This window comes from Centroberyx gerrardi, chromosome 15, assembly GCF_048128805.1.
Source record: "Centroberyx gerrardi isolate f3 chromosome 15, fCenGer3.hap1.cur.20231027, whole genome shotgun sequence".
NCBI lineage: Eukaryota > Metazoa > Chordata > Actinopteri > Beryciformes > Berycidae > Centroberyx > Centroberyx gerrardi.
This window is the reverse complement of record NC_136011.1, coordinates 10,771,558-10,792,199: the sequence shown is the minus strand read 5'-3', so window position 1 is coordinate 10,792,199 and position 20,642 is coordinate 10,771,558. Positions and strand designations below refer to the sequence as shown.

At 41.7% G+C, this 20,642-nt stretch overlaps 7 protein-coding genes across 8 annotated transcripts in view; 3 read left to right on the top strand and 4 right to left on the bottom strand.

Annotated features, from left to right (window-relative positions):
* Positions 1–346: 346 nt before the first annotated feature.
* mgme1 (mitochondrial genome maintenance exonuclease 1) lies at positions 347–2,693 on the top strand. Its single transcript, XM_071898034.2, has 4 exons — positions 347–1,001; positions 1,186–1,423; positions 1,517–1,649; positions 2,418–2,693. The coding sequence occupies exons 1-4, from the start codon at positions 467–469 to the stop codon at positions 2,550–2,552; spliced, it is 1,041 nt and encodes a 346-aa protein (XP_071754135.2). The 5' UTR covers positions 347–466; the 3' UTR covers positions 2,553–2,693.
* Positions 2,694–2,940: 247 nt separating this feature from the next.
* On the bottom strand, positions 2,941–5,693 carry LOC139910655 (glycine N-acyltransferase). The gene is made up of 5 exons (XM_071898027.2): positions 5,262–5,693; positions 4,964–5,074; positions 4,770–4,878; positions 3,871–3,997; positions 2,941–3,759 (listed from the first exon to the last, which is right to left on the bottom strand). Exons 1-5 carry the CDS (start codon positions 5,331–5,333, stop codon positions 3,360–3,362), a joined length of 819 nt encoding a protein of 272 aa, XP_071754128.2. The 5' UTR covers positions 5,334–5,693; the 3' UTR covers positions 2,941–3,359.
* Positions 5,694–5,844: 151 nt separating this feature from the next.
* Positions 5,845–8,403, bottom strand: LOC139910633 (glycine N-acyltransferase-like protein 3). Its single transcript, XM_071897998.2, has 6 exons — positions 8,319–8,403; positions 8,101–8,221; positions 7,878–7,985; positions 7,655–7,775; positions 7,010–7,139; positions 5,845–6,852 (listed from the first exon to the last, which is right to left on the bottom strand). Exons 2-6 carry the CDS (start codon positions 8,173–8,175, stop codon positions 6,453–6,455), a joined length of 834 nt encoding a protein of 277 aa, XP_071754099.2. The 5' UTR covers positions 8,176–8,221; positions 8,319–8,403; the 3' UTR covers positions 5,845–6,452.
* A 357-nt stretch (positions 8,404–8,760) lies between these two features.
* Positions 8,761–11,865, bottom strand: cst3 (cystatin C (amyloid angiopathy and cerebral hemorrhage)). Its single transcript, XM_071897999.2, has 3 exons — positions 11,576–11,865; positions 10,428–10,538; positions 8,761–9,256 (listed from the first exon to the last, which is right to left on the bottom strand). Exons 1-3 carry the CDS (start codon positions 11,774–11,776, stop codon positions 9,179–9,181), a joined length of 390 nt encoding a protein of 129 aa, XP_071754100.1. The 5' UTR covers positions 11,777–11,865; the 3' UTR covers positions 8,761–9,178.
* Positions 11,866–11,958: 93 nt separating this feature from the next.
* On the top strand, positions 11,959–16,511 carry ephx5 (epoxide hydrolase 5). 2 transcript variants are annotated; one of them, XM_071897996.2, is made up of 10 exons: positions 11,959–12,093; positions 12,199–12,267; positions 12,372–12,585; positions 12,695–12,875; positions 13,006–13,215; positions 13,292–13,421; positions 13,845–14,056; positions 14,339–14,447; positions 15,325–15,450; positions 15,556–16,511. In XM_071897996.2, exons 2-10 carry the CDS (start codon positions 12,245–12,247, stop codon positions 15,755–15,757), a joined length of 1,407 nt encoding a protein of 468 aa, XP_071754097.1. In that variant the 5' UTR covers positions 11,959–12,093; positions 12,199–12,244; the 3' UTR covers positions 15,758–16,511. The 2 variants fall into 2 exon arrangements, with proteins under 2 accessions (XP_071754097.1, XP_071754098.1); XM_071897997.2 differs by lacking the exon at positions 11,959–12,093 and having other exon boundaries at positions 12,126–12,267.
* Positions 16,511–18,648, bottom strand: mad2l1bp (MAD2L1 binding protein). The gene is made up of 3 exons (XM_071898031.2): positions 18,281–18,648; positions 17,905–18,170; positions 16,511–17,590 (listed from the first exon to the last, which is right to left on the bottom strand). The coding sequence occupies exons 1-3, from the start codon at positions 18,327–18,329 to the stop codon at positions 17,072–17,074; spliced, it is 834 nt and encodes a 277-aa protein (XP_071754132.2). The 5' UTR covers positions 18,330–18,648; the 3' UTR covers positions 16,511–17,071.
* Positions 18,649–19,918: 1,270 nt separating this feature from the next.
* The window catches only part of kif16bb (kinesin family member 16Bb), a 29,220-nt gene continuing 28,496 nt past the window's right edge, over positions 19,919–20,642 (top strand). Inside the window, exons 1-3 of the mRNA XM_071898044.2 lie at positions 19,919–19,965; positions 20,160–20,229; positions 20,322–20,426. Of these exons, the coding sequence (XP_071754145.2) occupies positions 19,919–19,965; positions 20,160–20,229; positions 20,322–20,426 (222 nt within the window). The remainder of the gene's footprint in view (positions 19,966–20,159; positions 20,230–20,321; positions 20,427–20,642) is intronic.

The window sequence follows — 20,642 nt, the reverse complement described above, 5'->3', positions numbered from 1 at the left end:
CCTCCTAGGCCTACTTACACGACAGTGTAGTGACACATTCGCCTTATAACAACACAGCTGTATGTGTTAAAACAATGTGTCAACAGATGAGTCGTAATAAGCGGTAAAAGCTGAGAGATGAAATGAACTATAAAATGAGTACCGCCTATTCAGTAGGCACACGGATACATTTCAATGATACACTGCGCATTATGGGTAAGGTAGTTTCTTCAGCGTTACTAATCCATTCATAAACTCACACTTGGAACTTCAATTCCCAGCTACGGAAATTTGTGCAACCTCGGAGGCGCGCCGTTTGGTAACACAGAAGAATTATTTTGGACGCGTTTGAGTATCACTATCAGTGTAAAGTTGGGGCAAGTATCTCCACCACAATGTACTGTAAAAATCTTGAAGCCAGTGTTCATGTAATTTACCCATAGTCAGTAATGTAGTCTTCCAAACGTGCTGCCTGAAACACGCCAGGATGTACTTTTGCCGGTTGCTGAGGTGTGTTAAACGTGTGGTATCCACTGGAGGCACGACTAAACGGATCCCTCAGTGCACCTGCCTCTTTATGAAGAACTTCTCAACTTACCATGCCTTGACATCTCCAAAGAGAAACAGCCCGTACAGCTCGGTGGACAGTGAGCGCTACTCTTCTCTTGTCAAGTCTGTGGTGTCCGCTAAGGTCAGCTCCCAAACCCCCGACACCCTAGAGGAGGAGAACGAGCACATTTATGGACCTGTTGTCAAAGCCCAAATAACAAGATCAGAGCCCAGAGTGCCTAAAATCCGCCATCCCTTCCTTAACTGCGACGGGACAGACACAGCTGGAGTGCCTGAGCCAGGACCTCCTACCCAGATTGTGTTGAAACGGGGGAAAGACAGGTCGTCGGTCCCAAGTGTGAGCCGCATTCTTCAACAGACACTTTCCCCTGAGCAGATGTTCTACCTGGAGAGATGGAAGAGGAGGATGATAGCAGAGCTGGGAGAGGAAGGCTTCAAAGAGTACACTCAGAGTAAGTTTTGTGAATTCAATGTAATAAAAGGTAATTTCACATTGTCAAGTGTGTATGGGGTGAGACTCATCGCAAAGATAAAGGATTCCAGGCATGCTAGACAAAGTGAAAATTAAAAGTGTGGTTTCCTTGCACAGCCTGATGAATGTGACCCAAAGTTGTTCTTCTTCTTGTTTTAAATCAGCTTTATTTAGGCAAGGGAAGCTTTTCCATACAGCTGTGGAGGACATGCTGACATCAGGTGCAACACTGAAGCACACAGATCCTGCAGAGACGTCAGAGAGTCCACCTGAGGTAGAGGGCTACATGGAGAGCATCGCTCACATACTGGAGGATGTCAGCGGAGTGAGAGCTATTGAGAGCACTGTGCAGCACGGGACACTCAGTTATCTGGGTATTGTGGATTGTGTGGCCCGCTACAGGTAAATGCCCTGATGATTTGAAGACAGGTAGACTATACTCTCTGATTTTCCTGTTTCCTCTGTTCCTTCATGGTCCGATGTTCTCGTCCTCAGGGGGGTTCTGTGTGTTATTGACTGGAAGACCTCAGAGAAACCCAAGCCCTACATCAGCAACACGTATGACAACCCTCTCCAGGTGGCAGCTTATGCCGGGGCTTTGAACAACGATGACAACTACAAATACCAGGTGCTGCACTGAGATTAATTACACGATGATTAGGGATGGGAGGATATCGAAATCCAATATATCGCAATACACAAATGTGACAATATGGATCATGGGGCAGAAAAATGAATCGCAATATTAGCTACATTTTATTCTGCTGTAGTAATCACAAATGAGACGGCTTGTCCATTACAATTTCACAATCTGCCATTGAAATTATATTATTTGCACTTTGTAATGACTTTTCAAAATTGTTGTTTGCGTTCTAGCAAGCCAATGGCATTGTTACTAAGATCTGTGGCTCAAAAATAAACATGTCATTTAACTTTTATTACATCATATCATGGTTCAATTGAATCGTGAACCCCATATCGCGTATCGAATCGTATCGTGAGATGAGCAGATCGTCCCATCCCTAATGATGGTCATTCCTGTCACTGCTTTTCTACTACACTCTCTATCAGTGTTTCTCGACCTGAGGTCAGGATCGCCTGGGGAGTTGTAAGAGGATTTATGGAATCTTAAAAAATGTTTGTACAAGTGTGTCACCATGATTTTAATCTTTGTGATGCAAACTTTTTTCTTGGGAAATTATTATTTGCATGGTCTAGTCTTCTTGCAATAATTAATCAAGTAAAATGGCCTTAACAGGGAAGATTAAAGTCATTATTTATTGTCAAAGTTCAGCCGTTACCTCATTTTCAGGGTCACAAGCTGAAAAGATTGAGGGCCACTGCTCTGTTTCTTGCCTGTGCCTGATCTGTGTTTTGTTTTTGTGTCTCTCTGCAGGTTGAAAATGGACTCATTGTGGTGGCCTACAAAGACGGCTCACCTGCCCACGCTCATCCGTTGAGCTCAGAGCAGATCGTGGAGTACTGGGAAAGGTGGCTGGTTCGCCTTGAAGAGTTTGTGGAGAAGAGGTGAAGGACGTCACATTGCAGCCACAGCTTAGCCTCGACTCCGGGGATGTTTCAAAAGAACATTCTGTACATTGTGTTGATATAACTCTTTACATTTTCAGGGAGCAAATGTAGTTTGTTTTTTTATCCCTTCCAAAAAATGTTCTTCCATTTTATGGTTAATAAATTAAAGATTTTAATCATGATTCATGAATATATGTCCTAGTATTGTTTGACTATGGAGTTATATCAAAGAATGTATCAACCTGATCTAAAAACTGGTATTTCACTCCATAAACCTGCACCACAGGAGTCTGAACAAAACAGCCATATAAATAATCCATTACATACAATAATCCAATAGTTTCTCTATCTCTAGATAGTCAAACATAGGATCACAACAAGTATTTTTTTATTTAAAATCCAGTAAAGCTTTATTTTGTTGGACGAGATATTACAGAGATAGAAATGCAAGGGCATGTCATGCTTCAGGATCCAAACCCGTACAGTCATAATTACAACACCAGATAGGTAAGCCATGGAACAGTTATCTTTCAGTCAAGGCGACTGAGCAATACAGCTCGAAGGATAATATGCTCACACGCTACTGGGGGGTGAAAACTTGAACTTTTGTTACCAAACTTCCAATTTCTGCCAAGTCAGCATTTTCAGTTCAAACTGTCCCAGGCTAGAAATTATATTAGGTCAGATTCAGAAGGTGCTGGTAACATGTATTCTAAGGGACTGTAATCAGTCAATGTGGATACAAAGGATAAAACATCAGCTTTTAATAGTAAAACTGTAATAACATTGTAGCTCTCAAGTAAAGCGCTTATGAACTGTTGAAAACAAACCAGGCTGCCCTGTATGAGGGGTCTTCAGTGAAGCCCAGGTTTGTGAAGAGCCTGTGGGACACAAGGTTCTCCTCCTCTATGAAGCAGTACACTGGGAAGCCCTGAGCATGCAGTTTCTTGGCCATGGTGCTGACCAGGACTTTGGCGTAACCTTTCCCTCGGTGCTCCGGCAGAGTGTACAACACGCCCATGGCGCAAGATGCGTAGGTCAGAATCCAGGCCACGGGCTGCCTTTCTGCGTCCAGCACGCAGCAGGAGGGGAAGTGGGCGATCATGTCCCGTAAAAAAACGCCGCTGCCCTCCTCCTGGCCAAACTTCCACGTCCGATTCACCAGGCCAACGTGCGATTCATCCAGAGAGCCTAATGAGACTCCCGAGCTGATGCAAAACAGAGCAGATGACTTTTGAGATCAGATATCCCATAAAAATTAAGGCAATGATTATGTCTCACCCTGGAATTAAAATACTATATATGTAGATAGACAATACCTGTCTATAGAGGGAAGGTTGGATATGTCCTCTAGTATCATCTTGTGACACACTGCCACTTTGCTCCCGGACACGTTTCTCTCTGAAGCCACCGCCTTCACTGTCTCCTCATGGCAAAGATCTATTGCTGGAATGGGAGTGATCAACATTTTTTTTTTTTTTGGAATGGAAAAGCACTTCACTGATTTTTGAAACTTTCTTTTTCATTCTTTTGTTCAGAAAATGTATCACTCAGGCAGGATTAAGGCCTGCCTTCATTCAGCATATTCAAGGTGTACTGAGATTTCAACCTCATTTCTAAACCATAAGAATGAAAATCTTGATGTGTTATGAAGACTCAGGTCACCAGTTTGCTCTAACATGGCACAGCAGGCAATTAAATCAAGATATTCATCGCATAATTTGAAGTGTTCTGTTTTGATGTGAATCCCTATTTTGATTGCTCCCAAAACCCTTTCTCTCTCCTTAGCTCTTACTCCATTTCTTGTCCCAGCACTTTGCTCTTACATTATTGTCTTATGGTCATTGGAATATTATAATGGCACTAAGGCCCTGACCTTTGCACTCATTTTGGTTGTATTTTTGATCTGCGTGTTGAAGCTTATTCTCGTTGTAAGTTGCTGTAGATAAGAGCTTCAGCTAAATGTGTAAAATATAAATTTAATGTAAATGATATGCCATAAAAGTGGTGAGACAGGCGGTTCCACACTCATTCACTGATTCTATCTTTATCCAGGATAAGGAGGAGAGTTATAATTCTTCAATTCTGCCATTATCTTTAAACTATCTGACATTCTGCTGTACATTGTTGCTTTAAAGGTGTCAGTTTAAATGCTTAGATCTGGAAGTTATAATTTTATGGGAGAGACAAAGAAAGAACAAAAGTGCATTGTTATTACCAAAGCAAAGGTACTTGGTCCAATTCATAACGTTTGCCTTCCTTATGGTTTCCTTTAGAATAGCTTCGTCAATTGCAAAAACCCATGAGTCTTTAAAGAGGTCGCCCTTCTGTAAGAACAATGAGATTTGATGAGTAGCCTATAATGGGAAGAGAGGTTAACAAGATCGATATTTAATTCATGCTATTAGTTACCTGTTCATATTGTGGTTGGCAGACAATGACACTGAAGTCTGGCCAGTGGTCCACTAAAATCTTTATAGGGTATGATCCAACTCTGTTTCTGAGCACCAAATGACCGTAAACCTTCGAAATGAAACAGGAATTATGGTTTTAACTCAAGGAGCATAATTAGGCAAAATAATAATGAGGAACTCGCTATTCAAAAAAATGTCACTTAAGCATAATAAAAACAGCCTAGATTGGTCATTAACTTGCACATATAAAATTAGATTTATCAGCAATTATAAGAATTAGATATGACTTAGCACACCTGTTGTGACTGAGGTAAAAACCTCCTCAGTTGAGTCTCAGCCACTTTCAGCTGCTCTCCGGTCAGTTCCATGGCAGACGAGGCTGCTTTCTTTCCAGCCTTCACTAAAGCGTGAAGATAGATTTCAAACCCTGCTTACAGTTCGGGAGTGCCGAAGTCCTGCCGAAGTCTTCCCGAAGTCCTGCTGGCATATAGGCCAGATATGAAATGTTCACCGGGCTGGGAGTGGCGGCGGGTCTAAACATGCCAGACTGGCATGAACACACGTTAGTACGACTGGAGCAGGTTTAGCAACCAAACAACCGCCGTACTATTTTAAGAATCAAGAACTTAGTGAAAATATGTTGTCTTAATAAGGACACGTTTATAATTTTACACGCATTTAGGAGACGGAAGCAAAGACTGTCAATACTTCCTTGTACAGTTAGCCGAGTGTGATTGAGGCTCTCTGGCGGTGAAATTGGAGAACTGATTTTGGATTTTGGGGCGATGAATAATCCGCCGCCGAGCGAGAGGCTTTTCAAAATAAAAGTACCGCGGTTCATTTTTCAGCGAGGAGGCAAAATAATTCACAATCTCACGGTTTATTTTTCGAGGGGTACATTTTAAACTTATTTTAATATTGCAGGGGGCATGTACCCCCGCAACCTGTGCTTTCTACACCCCTAAGGCACAAATTACAATTTTCATATAAGTTTTGGGTGGCATAATAAAAAACCGACTGGCCAAAGCATGTCTATGCATCTGATCTCTGCCCTTATTATCGAGCTTACTCATTTCAATTGTAAGTAAAAGTAAAATTACTGACTTCAAAAATACTTTCAAAAGTTCAAGTACATAAAACAGCTAATCAATTACAGTAATACGAGTAAAATGTAATTTGTTACTTCTGCCATTGGTTTGCTATGAAGAATAAAAAGACATGCAATAAACCTTTTAGTTATAGTGCAACATTGTAACCATATTTCTATTCAATAGGAAACTTTTTCCAACACTAAAAATGTCTGCATGATATCTCAACTGTTCATATGGTTGCAAGAACATGATTAATGCACTGACAAACAAAACATCAGGCTACAAACTACAGGCACAGAAACATTAACATTTACATTAGATCAACAGATTAGAATTTACTGGTCGCTGGTGTCCACAAACACTGACTGACTCGGGTGAAGAGGAAAAGAAAACAAATCAAAAGTTGAATTCAAACCAGGCTGCCCTGTATGAGGGGTCTTCAGTGAAGCCCAGGTTTGTGAAGAGCCTGTGGGACACGAGGTTCTCCTCCTCTATGAAGCAGTACACTGGGAAGCCCTGAGCATGCAGTTTCTTGGCCATGGTGCTAACCAGGACTTTGGCGTAACCTTTCCCTCGGTGCTCCGGCAGAGTGTACAAGATGCCCATGGCGCAGTAATCATACGCCAGAATCCAGGACACCGGCTGACCCTGGCCATCCGTGATGCAGCACGAAGGGAAGTTGCTGATGAGGTTTTGAATGTTCCTGTACCCCTGCTTGTTCCCTCCAAACTTCCACATTTTATTCACTAATTCAACGTGGGAATCGTTGAGAGGTGACATCCTTGATTCCAGCTCGCTGTGAATTTGGAAAAGCAAGGAAAGATTACAATTTCAGCTTCATCTGACTGAAGAAAAAAAGAGATTTTACCTTTTTCCAGGTGAGATTGAGCTGAAACATCTACACATAGCCTTTAACCTACATGTTTTTTTACAAACACAATAACTGAGCCTACCTGTCAACTGCTGATGGAGGCAGAGTACAGTCTGGCAAATACATAAGACGCACCACAGTATAGAGTCGGTTATTGACGCCTCTGGCAGAGGACACCTCTCTGAACATGGGGGCATGGGAAAAATCTGATCCTGTGGGACAAAAGATTGGCACTATTTAAGGAAATAACAAGGTTCCGCACACACGTGTCCTCTTTGCACGTTAGAATGTATTGGTCGACGTTTCGGTACAGACTATTTATATACCATTAAGGTATTTGTTTGACACTGCCGCAGTTGACTTGTGTTCAGCTGACGTTTAATTTAATATAAGCACACACCTGTGACCGCATCACATCAGTATTACTGCGCCAAACAAATTGTCTGTGGCTGTGGCCGGAATGGATCACTATCTGCGTTTTAGGTTTTAGTGTGTCTGCGTCTGTGTGTTGCTTGGCAACCATTCTGCTAAATGTAGCTGAAGAACTACATTGCTTGGCGGAAGAATGATTAGTTGTTATCAATAAATTATTGCATTTTTTTGTTGCTGTGTGTTTATTTTATGAAACCTTGCCAGGTATATGTAGTAACCGTTTTATAAAAGCAATAAGCTTTTATTGCTTTCAATTGTTGCTTTAGAAGGATTCACTACAGTGCTCTGAACTCACCTCCGATTAAGAAATAAGTGCTCCAGTCAACTGCATTCTCCTCTGTCAGCATTCTTCTCAAGATCTGCTCATCCATGCTGTAGTATGTCACCTTTTTCATGAACTCTAAAACATGCTTGTTCTATGAAATAAACAGTTTAGCAGCACCTGCCACACACACAAAAAAAGGAAACTAACCTGGTAAAGCTCAAAATTCAAGTTATTTAATGCAACGTGAACTCACCTTGGGGTCAGGTCGGCAAATGATGACCTTAAAATCAGGCCATGTATCAACAACTACCTCCAGTGTATTAGGTTTGTTCCTGTTCATAGCATACAAGAATCCATACACCTATAAACACAGAAAATAAAGCTGCAATGGCTGCATTTACAAATAGCCTTTGCTTTGGTTGCTGACATAATGAGCAATAGGGAATACTTTCACTTGGACGGCGTGTAGCGTCTACCTTAAAACTTTTCGGTAAATGCTTTAGCAGCACTCCTTCAGCGATTTGTAGTTCCTCTGTATTTAGGGTCTTCATGTTGGAGTAGTTGTTAAATGTAGCCTATGCGAACGCAAAGCTTCTCCTGTGTAAAGAAAGACTGGTCAGTACGTTAACTTAGTTCAGTCTCGATAAATCATTAACAGTCTGACATCAATGTTTGACATATAAGCTACGCCTACACTGTCGGGATCTGCAGTTTTGCAACCGCTGTCTTCTTAAGTTTTTTATGTTGCTGTTGTCATTAGAGTGATTGGAAAATCCAGCTACACTAGTGTACAGTTACTGTCAAGGCAGGCCGAAAAATGTGGCTTCCGGTCAAGGTTTTCAAAATAAAAGCCTTATTGGCGACCATTGCCAGTATCATGTGGACCAGTGGCAAACCAGCCAGAATCAAAAATATACTTTCAAAATAAAACCCTTATTAATGAAGATATGTCGAAGTGTTTTGAGTAACGCAAAGTACCAAAATGAAGAATATATCTAAGGAATCTGTAGTAATACAATGAAAATACAGTTGTCGCCCCCTCCCCAAATATCCTTTCACAGTATTCATACCCATATGGGCCTATGAAAGATGGCAGATAGGACTGCTGAAAATACACAAAGAATCACAAAACGTACTGCCAAAAAAAATCATTTAATACACATTGGGGTGATTGGGGTACAGACAGCAACAGATGATCAATACCTATATAATGTTATCATTGATAGTAGGGTTAGGTTTAGTGATGCTATTATATAGGCAGAGAGACAGACACATTCATTCAAGTTACAAACAAAATGAAACACAAGACAGAATGGAGATGTTCCAGGCTATATACCAAGTTAGTCCTCTATACTGCTATATTGCATAGGTCATTCCACTGTCTGCAATGTTACACTTTCATAGGTTATTCAACTTAGCATGTGGTGAGGTAACATATGTAGAAAATGAAAATGCTAGGGACAATTTTGTGGTTCATCTGAACAATTCAAAATGCGTGAAGGTTATATTCTGCAAACAAAGCTGAAATCGAACATTTCCCCTGTAGTGCTCTTCCTACGGGCACGTCTGCTTCAGCAACTCAATAGCAGGCAACCATGGGCGGCTCCACACTGTAAATGTGCACTGGTAAGGCTGAGGGAAAAGAAAGGACAAAAGTTTGGAAAACACATTATATATACATACAGATTTTTAGCAACTGAAGGTCTCTAAATTCTCAGGCTTTGTATTACTTTACCAGTGTAGTCTACTCTATAGGCCTACTGATAATAATGAAACAAGCTCATGACAGTGATTTCAGTCTTGCTGGTGTGATAGATTGATACTGTATAGAGCTAAAATGTGTCCTTTCAGTGGCCCTGGTCCTGGAAGTCAATTTCCCATTCATTTTCTCCGTACGCATTTACGAAATTCCCGATATGTAGTTTTAAACTTTGAATCAAACCAACCGGTTATAAGATGAATCATGAGTTTATAACAATAGATTGATAGATATATGAACACAAAATAAAAGGCAAGGGTGCAAGATTTGTACATAACGTTTTTTTAAGAGGGAACAAACTATTCTTCCCGTAAGGCAGTGAAAATGATGTCATTGCTTCCCTTCCCCCATTTTAAACAGTGATACTAAATAATATTGTTTCAAAAGTAGGTATACATTTATACATTATTAATACTCATTGTATAATTATTTTTCCTGTTTCCAGGTACATCTTTTGTTTACAAACTAACGCTTAATTATTTTGTTAAATGACGAAGATTATAGAACTTGTTTTTTATTATTAGTAAAATTTGTATGCCTACTTTTAAAACACCTGTTATAATTTTGAATATACTGTAATTTTGATTGGTGGGAACTCGTGGGTAGTGTAGTATTTCACAAGGAGCTTGGGAATAAAACAACTTCTTAACAATAAAGTTAATCATGCAGAAGGAAGTTATTTGCACATCCACTTGATTGGTGCAGGTGCATGAGGGAAAATATCAAACTTGGTAAAGAGAACTGTGCACACTGCTCTTGCAACACCACAAGCTATTTTAATGAACATAGTGGTGAAAGACCGGATGATCTGTTAGTACTGTGTTCATTAAAATAACTCATGTGGTGTTGCAAGCGCAGTGTGCAGAGTTCTCTTTACCAAGCTTAACAACAAAGTTGTTAGTTGTTTCACAATCTGATAACTCGTGGTAAGTCTAGCTTACACCGTTAAAACATTGTGGCTAATAATCGAATTCCCAATGGCAAAAATGAATAGGAAATCGACTTCCGGAACCCGACATTTCAGCTCTTTAATGAAGTCATTACCCGAGCCATTTCTGGGTCTGCATGGATGGCGCACGTTTCCTCAGCACCGTTCTTCCTGCAGGGCGTCTTCCCCATTTGCACGGTGATAATGTACTTTGTGCCAGCTACCACCTGTAGGGGGGAGTGGGTGAGACATGACATATCAGGGGGTAGATCCTCATGAAAACACAACTACAGCCTAATCCTATAATACAGTTCAGAAGGTTAGGCTACTATACAAATATCACAGCAAAACTGCCAGTCCCTATTAAAGAATATAGTGATCACAGCAAAATACTAAAGGGATATTAGAGTGATACATAAATACCATTAAGTGCCATGAAGTCACTTTAAACTCACTATTGCTTACCACAGACACACTATAGGCCTACTGTAAGTATGTGAATAGTATGGGGACAGGACATAAAAATAAAATACTATTAGGTCCAATAAAAGTTACTATGAACTCACTACTGTACCCAGGACACACCATTAGTCCCTTTAGGAATATTATAGTGATTTAATTTCAGGTGAGGTCCAGGATGCTTGTTATTTCACTGTCTGACAAACCGTATGGTGAAATACACATATGGTAAAAAAAAAAAAAAAAAAAAAAAAAAAGTGAGGCAAGATAAGAAAAGTAAATATCCCTGAGGAAACAGAACTATAGTAATCCTATGAAGATAATCCAATGATACTACACAAATATCACAGCAAAACTAAAATATATCATGCCTGTATACCACAGGAAATCCTATAGTAGCCTAATATCATAGAACATTTAAAAATACCACAAAGTACGATAACGTCATCATAAACTCACTATCGAGTACCACAGACACACTATAGGCTAAATCAGTGCGATTATAGGAATATTATAGTGACACCATAGGAGATAGAGAATAAGCACTAAGTAAGATAAAGTCGCTATAAACTCACTATTGCATACCACAGACACAGCCCACGTCCCTATAGGAGTAGTGTAATGAGTTTTTGTTTGGGATAATCCCAAATTGGTGGGCTGCCTTCACCTACAGGCCTAAAGAGTAATGGCTGTCCTTTTCACAACGCAGCCTCCATATAAACTGGATGGTCTTTTCGGGCAGGCCAGGACCAGGGGCTTTCGTCAGTCCGCATAAATCCACGAGTCCAAATGATAAATCGCTAACCTGTTTTTGCGCCCTGATCACCTGGGCCACCTGGCTGAGGTACATGTCGTTGCTTTTTTTGTTGTGCTGCACCACGGCGAACTTCAGGGCATTCTGCACCCCCTCTTCATTGACATTCGCGTCCACCGGAGCTCCTGTCATGACGGCCATCCCCACGGCGAAAACCGCCGCAAATATGGAAACGGTCACCTTCCAGCTCATGTTTCTCTGCTCACGACAACGGTTTGAAGAAGTGGAACCAAAACAATAGCTCGAGACCCCAGACGCTTATTATATAAACATCGATGTCGGGGCTGGGCTGCGCTGTGGGGGCGGGGTCTGAGGCAATAGCCGTCATCCAATCTCTGCGGGGCAAACCCAGATAACCTCACTTGTTTGTTTCCCAATCGTCGGTGTGTTCGTTTTCTACGCCGGTGCGACCGCAGTGACGGTATGATACAATACTTCCATGGGTGTAACTCTTGAGTCAGTTGCCTAGCCCAGCGGTGGAGGTTTGAACCGTGTATCTCATTACTAAGGTATGTTAAAAAGAGTGAAACGTATAGAACCGAAGTAATTTCACCTAATTTCACACATTTCCAAGTGCAATGTGGAAATTGAACCATTTTTGGCTTCTGTCCCAGACCAGAAGCCAAGCAGCCTGTGGGCACTCACCTTTGGAACGGCACAATGCAGAGACTTCATGTTTTGAAGTAAGTTGCCTATTTTAACACAAATCCTGCCCTATGAATGTATTCAGATCAATGCTGTGTGTGTGTGTTTACAATCAGGTTTTCTTTTCATCCAAACTTTGCAGACAAGGTTTCTTCAGCTTGGATGCTGCTCACCAGCAGCTTCTAATAGGGTCAGGTGTGGCAGCCGGGGGCCTCCTGGCATATCTATTACTTAAACGAAGAGAAGTCAAAAGTATTCCTCTGGGTGAAGGATGGTGGGGAGCAGGAGAGAAGCCGCTGTCAGAGGAGGATAAGATCTATCCCTTTGAGGTGCAAACCTCAGATGAAGAGATCGAGGTAATTTAGGGCAATTTAGACAAACTTTCATCAATTTCTAAGAGTTATATTGTTAAGAAAACATGCACTGGTTTCTGTGAAGCAATCAAAAAATACTCTTATTCTTCAGGACCTTCACGAGCGCATTGACAGAACGCGCTACACTGATCCTTTAGAAGATAGCTGCTTCCAATATGGCTTCAACTCCACCTATCTCAAGAAAGTGGTTTCCTACTGGAGGCATGAGTTTGACTGGAAAAAGCAGGTGGCAGTGATTAACAAGTATCCACACTTCAAAACCAGAATAGAAGGTAAGCCCAGCCCAATGCTGAATCAACATGGTTTTATATGCCATCTACAATGCTCCACTAGTTTAAATCTTTAGTCCAGAGTCATTCCACAATACAGAATCTATTTTTCTTTTCATTAATGCTAATGCAGGGTTGGATGTGCACTTCATCCATGTGCGGCCACCACACCGCGAGGGCCAGCGGGTTCTGCCCCTTATGCTCGTCCACGGCTGGCCCGGCTCCTTCTACGAGTTCTACAAGATTCTGCCACTGCTCACAGAGACCCAAGGTGGCCTTGCGTTTGAGGTCATATGCCCATCCATCCCTGGCTACGGTTTCTCAGAAGCCCCTCACAAACAAGGTGAATACTAAGTAAAAGTGGAAACATTTGGTTTGAGCAGCAGATGTTTACAGGTGTGCCTCTTGCACCTCTCTAGGATTTGACAGTCTTGCTGCTGCCCGAGTTTTCCTGACGCTGATGGAGCGTCTGGGATTCTCCCAGTTCTATCTGCAGGGAGGCGACTGGGGCTCGCTCATCACCACCAACATGGCACAGATGAAGCCACAGTAAGAGAATGGCCAAACAAGGCGTTTACAGAAACGTGTGTTACCTTATTGCCTTGGAATTTCCACCACCCACTTGTTTTCCCAAAGAGGACATTGTGAAATTCTTAGTCATATAGTGGAACACTGCCTGCAGTGTGCAAAAGTGCACAATTTACTGAAAAACAACTGGTGACTCTGCAAATTCATGGAGACCATGTCTTGCATACTGCAGCTTGTGGGTTCTTTTGCCAACACAAGAACATTGTATTAACTTGGATTTATTCATGCATTTTAAGTAATAATCAATAATCTGTACTCAATACAGAGGAATTCCTGAGGATAAAATTGTACCACAGATGTCAAATGACAAAATCACAAAAATGTCCTAAAAGCTTCAATCTTAAGTGAAATGTTGTGGTTTATTTCCCAATCTATCTTTTTCAGGTGTGTGAAAGGTCTCCATCTGAACATGTTTACGTCACAGAGGGGGTTCAAAGTGCTGTTGTCCCTCCTGATTTCTCCCTACCTGCCCTTCCTGGTGGGCTTCACTCGTGAAGACGTCCACCGGTTGTTCCCTTTCTTAGAGAAGAACGTCTATGAGATTCTGAGGGAAACGGGCTACTTTCATATCCAGGCCACTAAACCAGACACTGCAGGTGGGAACACACACAACCATGAAATAGAATCGCAAATTCAGACGGTCACATTGACACTGCTTATAGGCCAAAGAACAACGTGTATGAAAGGTGAACTCTTGGTTATGGCTTTCCACTCTCCTTCACGTGCTTTTGTACTGGACGTAAAGATATGGGTTCCAGCAAATGAAATGTGACACAGGCTGCTAACAATTTCTTGCAAAACTCATTAATTAGTATTTGTTAGTTGATCTCAGTGTACCATAATTTCAGTTCTTGACAAAGCTTTAATCCTGTGCACAGGCTGTGGAGTGAATGACTCTCCTGTTGGCTTGGCTGCCTACATTCTGGAGAAGTTTTCCACCTGGACAGACCTCAAGAACAAAGACCTGGTAGATGGTGGATTGGAGAGGTACAACAGGGCTTTTTCAGTCTTGTCTTTTTAGATTTGATTATTTTTTGTATATTTTCTCTTGACAATCTTGCCGTAAATTAACAGAAACTAGAGTAGTCAAGTCAAGTCAAATTTATTTATGAAGCACATTTAAAAACAACTCACGTTGACCAAAGTGCTGTACAAACCAGAGCAGGCAGTAAAATCACAATAAAAAAGACTAAAAACAAAAACACCCACATAAGCATCAATACACACATGGGTACAAATCGACAAATCATTGGCATAGGCACATATCAAACCACATCAGGAGGATCCAAACGCTAAAGAATAAAAGTATGTTTTGAGCCTGGACTTGAAGGAATCAACGGAGGGGGCAGATCTGATAGAGAGGGGGATGCTATTCCACAGTCTAGGGGCTGCAACAGCAAAGGCGCGGACACCCCTGAGCTTAAGTTTAGATTGCGGGACAGCCAGGAGCCCCAAGTCAGACGACCTGAGGGACCTGGAGGTGGAATAAGGGGTTAAGAGATCTGTGATATAAGAGGGAGCCTGCCCATTCAGGGCTTTAAAGACAAACAGGAGAACCTTGAAATCAATTCTGAACCGCACTGGAAGCCAGTGGAGAGAGGCCAGAATAGGGCTAATATGGTCTCTCTTCCGGGTACCCGTCAGGAGCCTGGCAGCGGCATTCTGGACCAGTTGCAGGCGGGACAGGGACGACTGACTAATCCCAGTATACAGGGAATTGCAATAGTCTAAGCGGGAGGATACGAAGGCATGGATGACCTTCTCAAGATCTTTGAATGAGAGAAAAGACTTGAGTACAAAAGCAACTTGGTTTATCTGATTGGCCCTGGTTGTAGTGAATCTTAAAATGTTGCATTTTGTACAGGAAATTCAGCCTGGACGACCTCCTGACCAACGTCATGATCTACTGGACCACAGGCTCCATAGTCTCTTCCATGCGCTTCTACAAAGAGAACTTGAAGACTAATATTGACAAAAGAGTGGATGCACGGTATTTGGCCCAGTGTGCTATAATTTTGCAATTTTGGCTATCTTTGTATCCTAGTTTTGCTCTTGCTTATTGTGTAATAACTTAAGGTTTGCTCTTTTGTCTTAGGACTGGGATATTTGTGCCTACTGGACTGGCTGCCTTCCCCAGTGAGCTGATGCACTGTCCTCGTTCGTGGGCAGAAATTAGGTATCGAAACATCTACTCCTACTCCTTCATGCCTCGAGGAGGCCACTTTGCTGCCTTTGAGGAGCCCCAGCTGCTCGCCAACGACTTTCTCCAGTTTGTTAAGAAAGTGGAGAAGCTGTAAGCCTGTTAATGCACTCAAACCAATGTAATTATGGCACATTTGTTTTTGTTTTTTTGTTATATTGCTGTCATATTTGATTTTGATTCATCATTCCAAATGGGGGCACATCTTTGCCACTCCTGTCCCTCCAACACCACCTTGCACCTTACTACTGGCTTTAAAATTGCTGCAGGCTTTAAAATTGCTGCACTGATTTGTAGATATTATATATTCAGGGTTCCCACACTTATTTTACACACTAGATTTTCATGACTGTGGACTGTAACTTAAAGAATGCAACACTTCAATTTATTTAATTATTTAAAGTTGAAAAAATTAAAATAAAATGTAAACAAAAATGCCTTCTGTAGTTTTTTTTTTTTTACATTTCATTTGCACAAATATGATGCCGAACATTGATTACATTTTGCATTACAGGAAAATGTTCTGAGTCACATGAAAATATTTTCCAAGACATGATAATGCCTGAAAGTGTATGCTTACTGCTAATATTAGCAATTTACCTTGGTCACTTAATCCCACTTGCTGGTTCACTAGCAACAAGATGTTGACATAACCTTTGCATAGCAAGAGGTTGGAATCGCTCAACAAACTCTTGCAGCAACCACTTTGCAGTCTGACCAGTTGCATTTTAGTCCCATTTTTCCAAGTTAGTCCTGTAATTATTTAAGTTTTCAATTTTCCAAAACATTTCCAGGCCTTGAAAACACATTTTCAAATTCCATAACTTTTCCATGATTTTAATGACCGTCGGAACCCTGTATATTAATTCAAGTTTTGATTCATGTGAATGTATGCACTGACATTACTGATACTCCAAAGTCTACAAAAATTGCCATAAAAAACCCCCGACTAAGCAACATAATGTACTAAAAACCTTTCAAGTACTGTTCATTAAAAAATGTATTGCACCAAAATTGTGTGTGTGTGATTTTTAAAGTCCTTGATAAAAGCGGTCATTAATGAGCTGATATTCTATGCAAAACATGTAAAAAACACTTTATAAATATAAGCAAGAATACACACCGTTCTGGATCAAGTTTTAAGACACACCAAAATGCAAAAAAGCTTCATGCATGCATTGTCCAAACTATACAAAAGGACAATATACGAAACTGCTCGTCAATGAACCCACCATTGTTTTAATCGCAGCATTCCCAATTAAGTAGAAAAATTATACTCATAATTCATTAAAATATGTACAGCTCATAAGTTCAGAATTCACCTGAACCGCCATTAAAATTGACAGAAAATATAATATAGAGGCTCCAGAGAGAAAGAGTCTCCAATCTCAGACTACACACCGACCCCTTGTCACTTGCTGAAACCCTTGATAGTCATGGGGGCCTGAAACCAAACATAATCCTGCCAGTCTGACACTTCTGCCCCACAGACGCCAGGATCAGTTGACAGGGCAATAATTTGGTTCTTTACCCGGGTTGGCACTTTAAAGTGTAGTTTAGGCCGGAACCAAGTTACGCCACAATCCCTGTGAGCCAAAGCTAAGACTGTGGTGGCCATCAGATGAACAGGTCTGGCATCAGACAGAAGGTCAGCTACAAAAAGTGTGCGAAAGAGTTGCCTTAAGCACGATGACACCCGTAGACTCTGATCTCCAGCAGCCAATGCCAGCGCCTCCATGTTGATCTCATACAGCTCTTTGGGGAGGTTGAGGGAGCCTCCCAGTAGCAGCAGCACACGGGGCACCCGGCCGAGGGAGAACAGCACCTCCAGCTGCTGCAACACCTCCTCGAACTCCTGGAGGGTCCGCTGACACTTCCGCCAGTCCATATCTGCTGACTGCACCGGCCTCCAGCTCACCACCTCCTTATTCTGTGAGGTTAAAGAAACAAGGCTTAACAAACACTTACAATTTAGGCATTTAGCAGACGCTCTTATCCGGTACGACATACAATGAGTACAACATTAAGATAAGTGAACATTCCTCAAGCATCAACAGGGTAAGTAGCCAGATAGTGTGACATGAAAACAAAAAGTGCTGTAACAGTTATCAAGAAAAGTAAAGTAACATCATCCCTCCTGTCTGCAGTTACATTAAGTCGATAAACAAGTTTAAGTAGAACAATATAATAACATAAATATATAACAACAATACTTCTACTTAGTTTACTTCAAGCTGGATTCACCTGCATTGAAGCTTGCTGTTTCTTCTGAGAGTACACCAGCTGGTCATAGGTCATGGGCAGCTGCTGTCTCTGATAGAGGATGCACTTGAGGATCTCGCTGACAAAACGGCAGCAGCCCTCCTGGGTTACAGTGCCAGGGAAGACCACGTCCACACGGCCTTCGTCCTGGGCTCTTCTCACCACCTCAGCATCACTGTCCTCTGTGTTATCATGCTTAGTGGCAGTCACAAGGGGGGCTTGCAAACTGTCCTCTTGTTGAATGTCATCTGTCAAAATCAGAATATTAGCAGAGTGAGCAACAGACCAGTCCTGTACAGTTTTAGCTAAATGTAGCTAGCTAACTAACCTAGCTACCCTGCCATGGCTGGTTACCTACCAGGACCGGGGGTTGTAGAGGGTAGGGCGGTGTTTTCCTTGTCGTCCATGCCGCTCACATTATGTTGTTTTGAATTTGTCTCATGCTCTGAGGAGACGTCTTTTGATTCACAGGTATTTTTTGCCTTTAGACATGTGCTTACATCCTGAGTTGAGAGTTGTCCAGCGACTTCCGAAGGAGGCCGCCGGTATGAGTTTGTGTCGGAAACACTAGTCTGACAAATTGTGTGGTCGAATGTTAGGACTTCACATGCTATACCGGGTTCCTTACGTGTGGTGATATCCTTTTCTAACGAAAACGAGAGGCACTTTTTTATCTCATCATCTCCGCTATCAATTCTGGAAGTCCTCTCGTTAACTTCTAAGCCCACTGTTGGTTTTATATTCGACTCCTCCGCCATCGTTTTGAATGTCCCCGGGTCCTATCCGCGATGCATCATGGGAAACTGTGATCGACAGTAATGCTGCCTTCAAGTTATATGGGGAGGATGGGAGATACGAGGCGCCCCTTTGAAAATACCCATCTTCAGTTCGTAATGTCTATTTGATCTCACTGTTCAGCTAGCAAATACTACTTTGGATGGCGGTGTTTGGAGATGGACCCCGATTTCTCATACTTGCTGAATTCTAAATGTAAATAAAAAAATATCTGCCGTCAAACGCAAGGAATGTGTAGTAGGCTATATTCATTTCAAATAAAACGACCAAATATACGCTTTTGATCACATAAGCCGTTTTGTGATTATACCTCTTAAAATACCATGACACAACAACTGTTTGTCGTTTATGGTTGACATTCCAATGTTTGGGTTGCTGTAGGCCTACTATAGCCCAAACTCCTCTGAATCGCCCACTAAGTGCATGTCGTATGCACGACGATATTGTTATTCCCATTATTCCCACATGACTGGAATGCAGCGTAAAACCTAATATGCCTGCGTGCTTGGATAGTATTCTCTGTAGCTCAAACAGACAATATATCCAAATACAAACAGCCTACTATGGACGCATTAAACACAATCTAGATTTTAAAGTGATAACATTGGCTTATTGATTCGGTACTCTGACCTCAATGGTTGTGAAATAAGGAACGAAAGACATAATGTTAGATGTTTACCACATACGGCTCGCTCGTTTTGTTCATAGCCTATGCCCAGCACAAGCGGGCGGAGCTTGACGCTTCCGCTATGAAAAACTCAGGGCAAACAGGTAATGATTACGTAATAGGCAACTAAACATGTACACAATGGCGTTGTCAAGTGTCTTGAAATATAAATCAGCACATAGGCTGAAACACTTAAAAGCCTACGTAGCAATTAAGGTTATGTTGGTTTACAGTGCAAACAGTTAGACCTAGTCCTTATGTGCAAAATGTTTCCCAATAAACCTGTATGTGGCTCGTCCTAGGGCGCATCTCCCATGCTTATAGTGCCACTAGTGGCGAGTTTGTGTGGCACATCAAGTCAAGAAAATGGGGATACAGGTGAGGTAATTAGGTGTGAAATACAATGTGAGTGGGCAGCCGTTCCATCAAACAAAGAAGGACAAAACAGGCTGGGTTAAATCGCGTGGTGTGTGTGGCTTGTGTCAGAGGTGAACTGGCGGTTAAATGAATCTCCCCGTCTGAATTTCACCAACTATGGCTTCAGTGCGAGTGGCAGTCCGAGTCCGACCCTTGAACAAAAGGTACAGCGTCTGGCTTTGTCAACATTTGCACTGTCCACTTTATTCAGCTGACAGTCCTTGCGGGGAATGGGGGAGGTTTATTTTAACCAGGCTTTCAAAATCAAAGCCTAATCATGAGGCCCAACCCGTTCTGAGGCCCGGGCCTGTCCAGTTCTGCAGTGTTCACCTCAATTTCCACATCCCCGTTTCCACAGAGAAAAACAGTTATCATCGAAAGTGATAGTCCATATGAAGGGGAACACCACATCTATAATCAATATAAAGGTATCCCAGTACTCAATTAAACATGCTCTAATGCAATTAGTGAAACACTTGTTTTTCATTTATTTTAATGTTTTTTATTTTTTTTATTCTAGCTTTCACCTAGTGTTACTCTGAAGGACAGAAGGAAGACCTTTTCTTATGATTTCTCCTATGATTCAGCTGACAGAAGAAGCCCCAGTTTTGCATCCCAGGAGAAGGTATCCAGATGCTTTTGTTTAATATCTGATCTGTCTCAGTGATAGTTTAATTGTGGAGGCTTTTTCTTTATTGCATAGCTTTGTGTATTGCGGAGGAGGGAAGAGACTTGGGTCAAAAGCATTGTGCAACCTGACACAGTCATCCTCCTCATGACTGTTGACCTTATCTGGCTGTCAGAGTCAGCACTAAGTACTTTGGAACTCCTTTTCTGAACC

Bases quoted from the DNA above. Each gene is read 5' to 3' on its own strand.
- cst3 (XM_071897999.2), bottom strand. From the start codon at position 11,776: ATGAGCTGGAAGGTGACCGTTTCCATATTTGCGGCGGTTTTCGCCGTG. The intron at 10,539-11,575 runs GTTAGCGATTTA...TCCCCCCTACAG, and splicing joins TGATCAGGGCGCAAAAACAG to GTGGTAGCTGGCACAAAGTA. The intron at 9,257-10,427 runs GTAATGACTTCA...CTTTTCCCTCAG, and splicing joins CAGACCCAGAAATGGCTCGG to CCTTACCAGTGCACATTTAC.
- mad2l1bp (XM_071898031.2), bottom strand. From the start codon at position 18,329: ATGGACGACAAGGAAAACACCGCCCTACCCTCTACAACCCCCGGTCCT. The intron at 18,171-18,280 runs GTAGGTAACCAG...TGATTTTGACAG, and splicing joins CTCTACAACCCCCGGTCCTG to ATGACATTCAACAAGAGGAC. The intron at 17,591-17,904 runs GTGAATCCAGCT...TTAACCTCACAG, and splicing joins AACAGCAAGCTTCAATGCAG to AATAAGGAGGTGGTGAGCTG.
- ephx5 (XM_071897996.2), top strand. From the start codon at position 12,245: ATGCAGAGACTTCATGTTTTGAA. The intron at 13,216-13,291 runs GTGAATACTAAG...GCACCTCTCTAG, and splicing joins AGAAGCCCCTCACAAACAAG to GATTTGACAGTCTTGCTGCT. The intron at 15,451-15,555 runs GTATTTGGCCCA...CTTTTGTCTTAG, and splicing joins GACAAAAGAGTGGATGCACG to GACTGGGATATTTGTGCCTA.
- LOC139910655 (XM_071898027.2), bottom strand. From the start codon at position 5,333: ATGGAACTGACCGGAGAGCAGCTGAAAGTGGCTGAGACTCAACTGAGG. The intron at 4,879-4,963 runs GTAACTAATAGC...TTGTTCTTACAG, and splicing joins GCCAACCACAATATGAACAG to AAGGGCGACCTCTTTAAAGA. The intron at 3,760-3,870 runs GTATTGTCTATC...GTTTTGCATCAG, and splicing joins AACCTTCCCTCTATAGACAG to CTCGGGAGTCTCATTAGGCT.
- LOC139910633 (XM_071897998.2), bottom strand. From the start codon at position 8,175: ATGAAGACCCTAAATACAGAGGAACTACAAATCGCTGAAGGAGTGCTG. The intron at 7,776-7,877 runs GTGAGTTCACGT...TTTATTTCATAG, and splicing joins TTTGCCGACCTGACCCCAAG to AACAAGCATGTTTTAGAGTT. The intron at 6,853-7,009 runs GTAGGCTCAGTT...CCAAATTCACAG, and splicing joins CCTCCATCAGCAGTTGACAG to CGAGCTGGAATCAAGGATGT.
- mgme1 (XM_071898034.2), top strand. From the start codon at position 467: ATGTACTTTTGCCGGTTGCTGAGGTGTGTTAAACGTGTGGTATCCACT. The intron at 1,002-1,185 runs GTAAGTTTTGTG...GTTTTAAATCAG, and splicing joins CTTCAAAGAGTACACTCAGA to CTTTATTTAGGCAAGGGAAG. The intron at 1,424-1,516 runs GTAAATGCCCTG...TCTCGTCCTCAG, and splicing joins GATTGTGTGGCCCGCTACAG to GGGGGTTCTGTGTGTTATTG.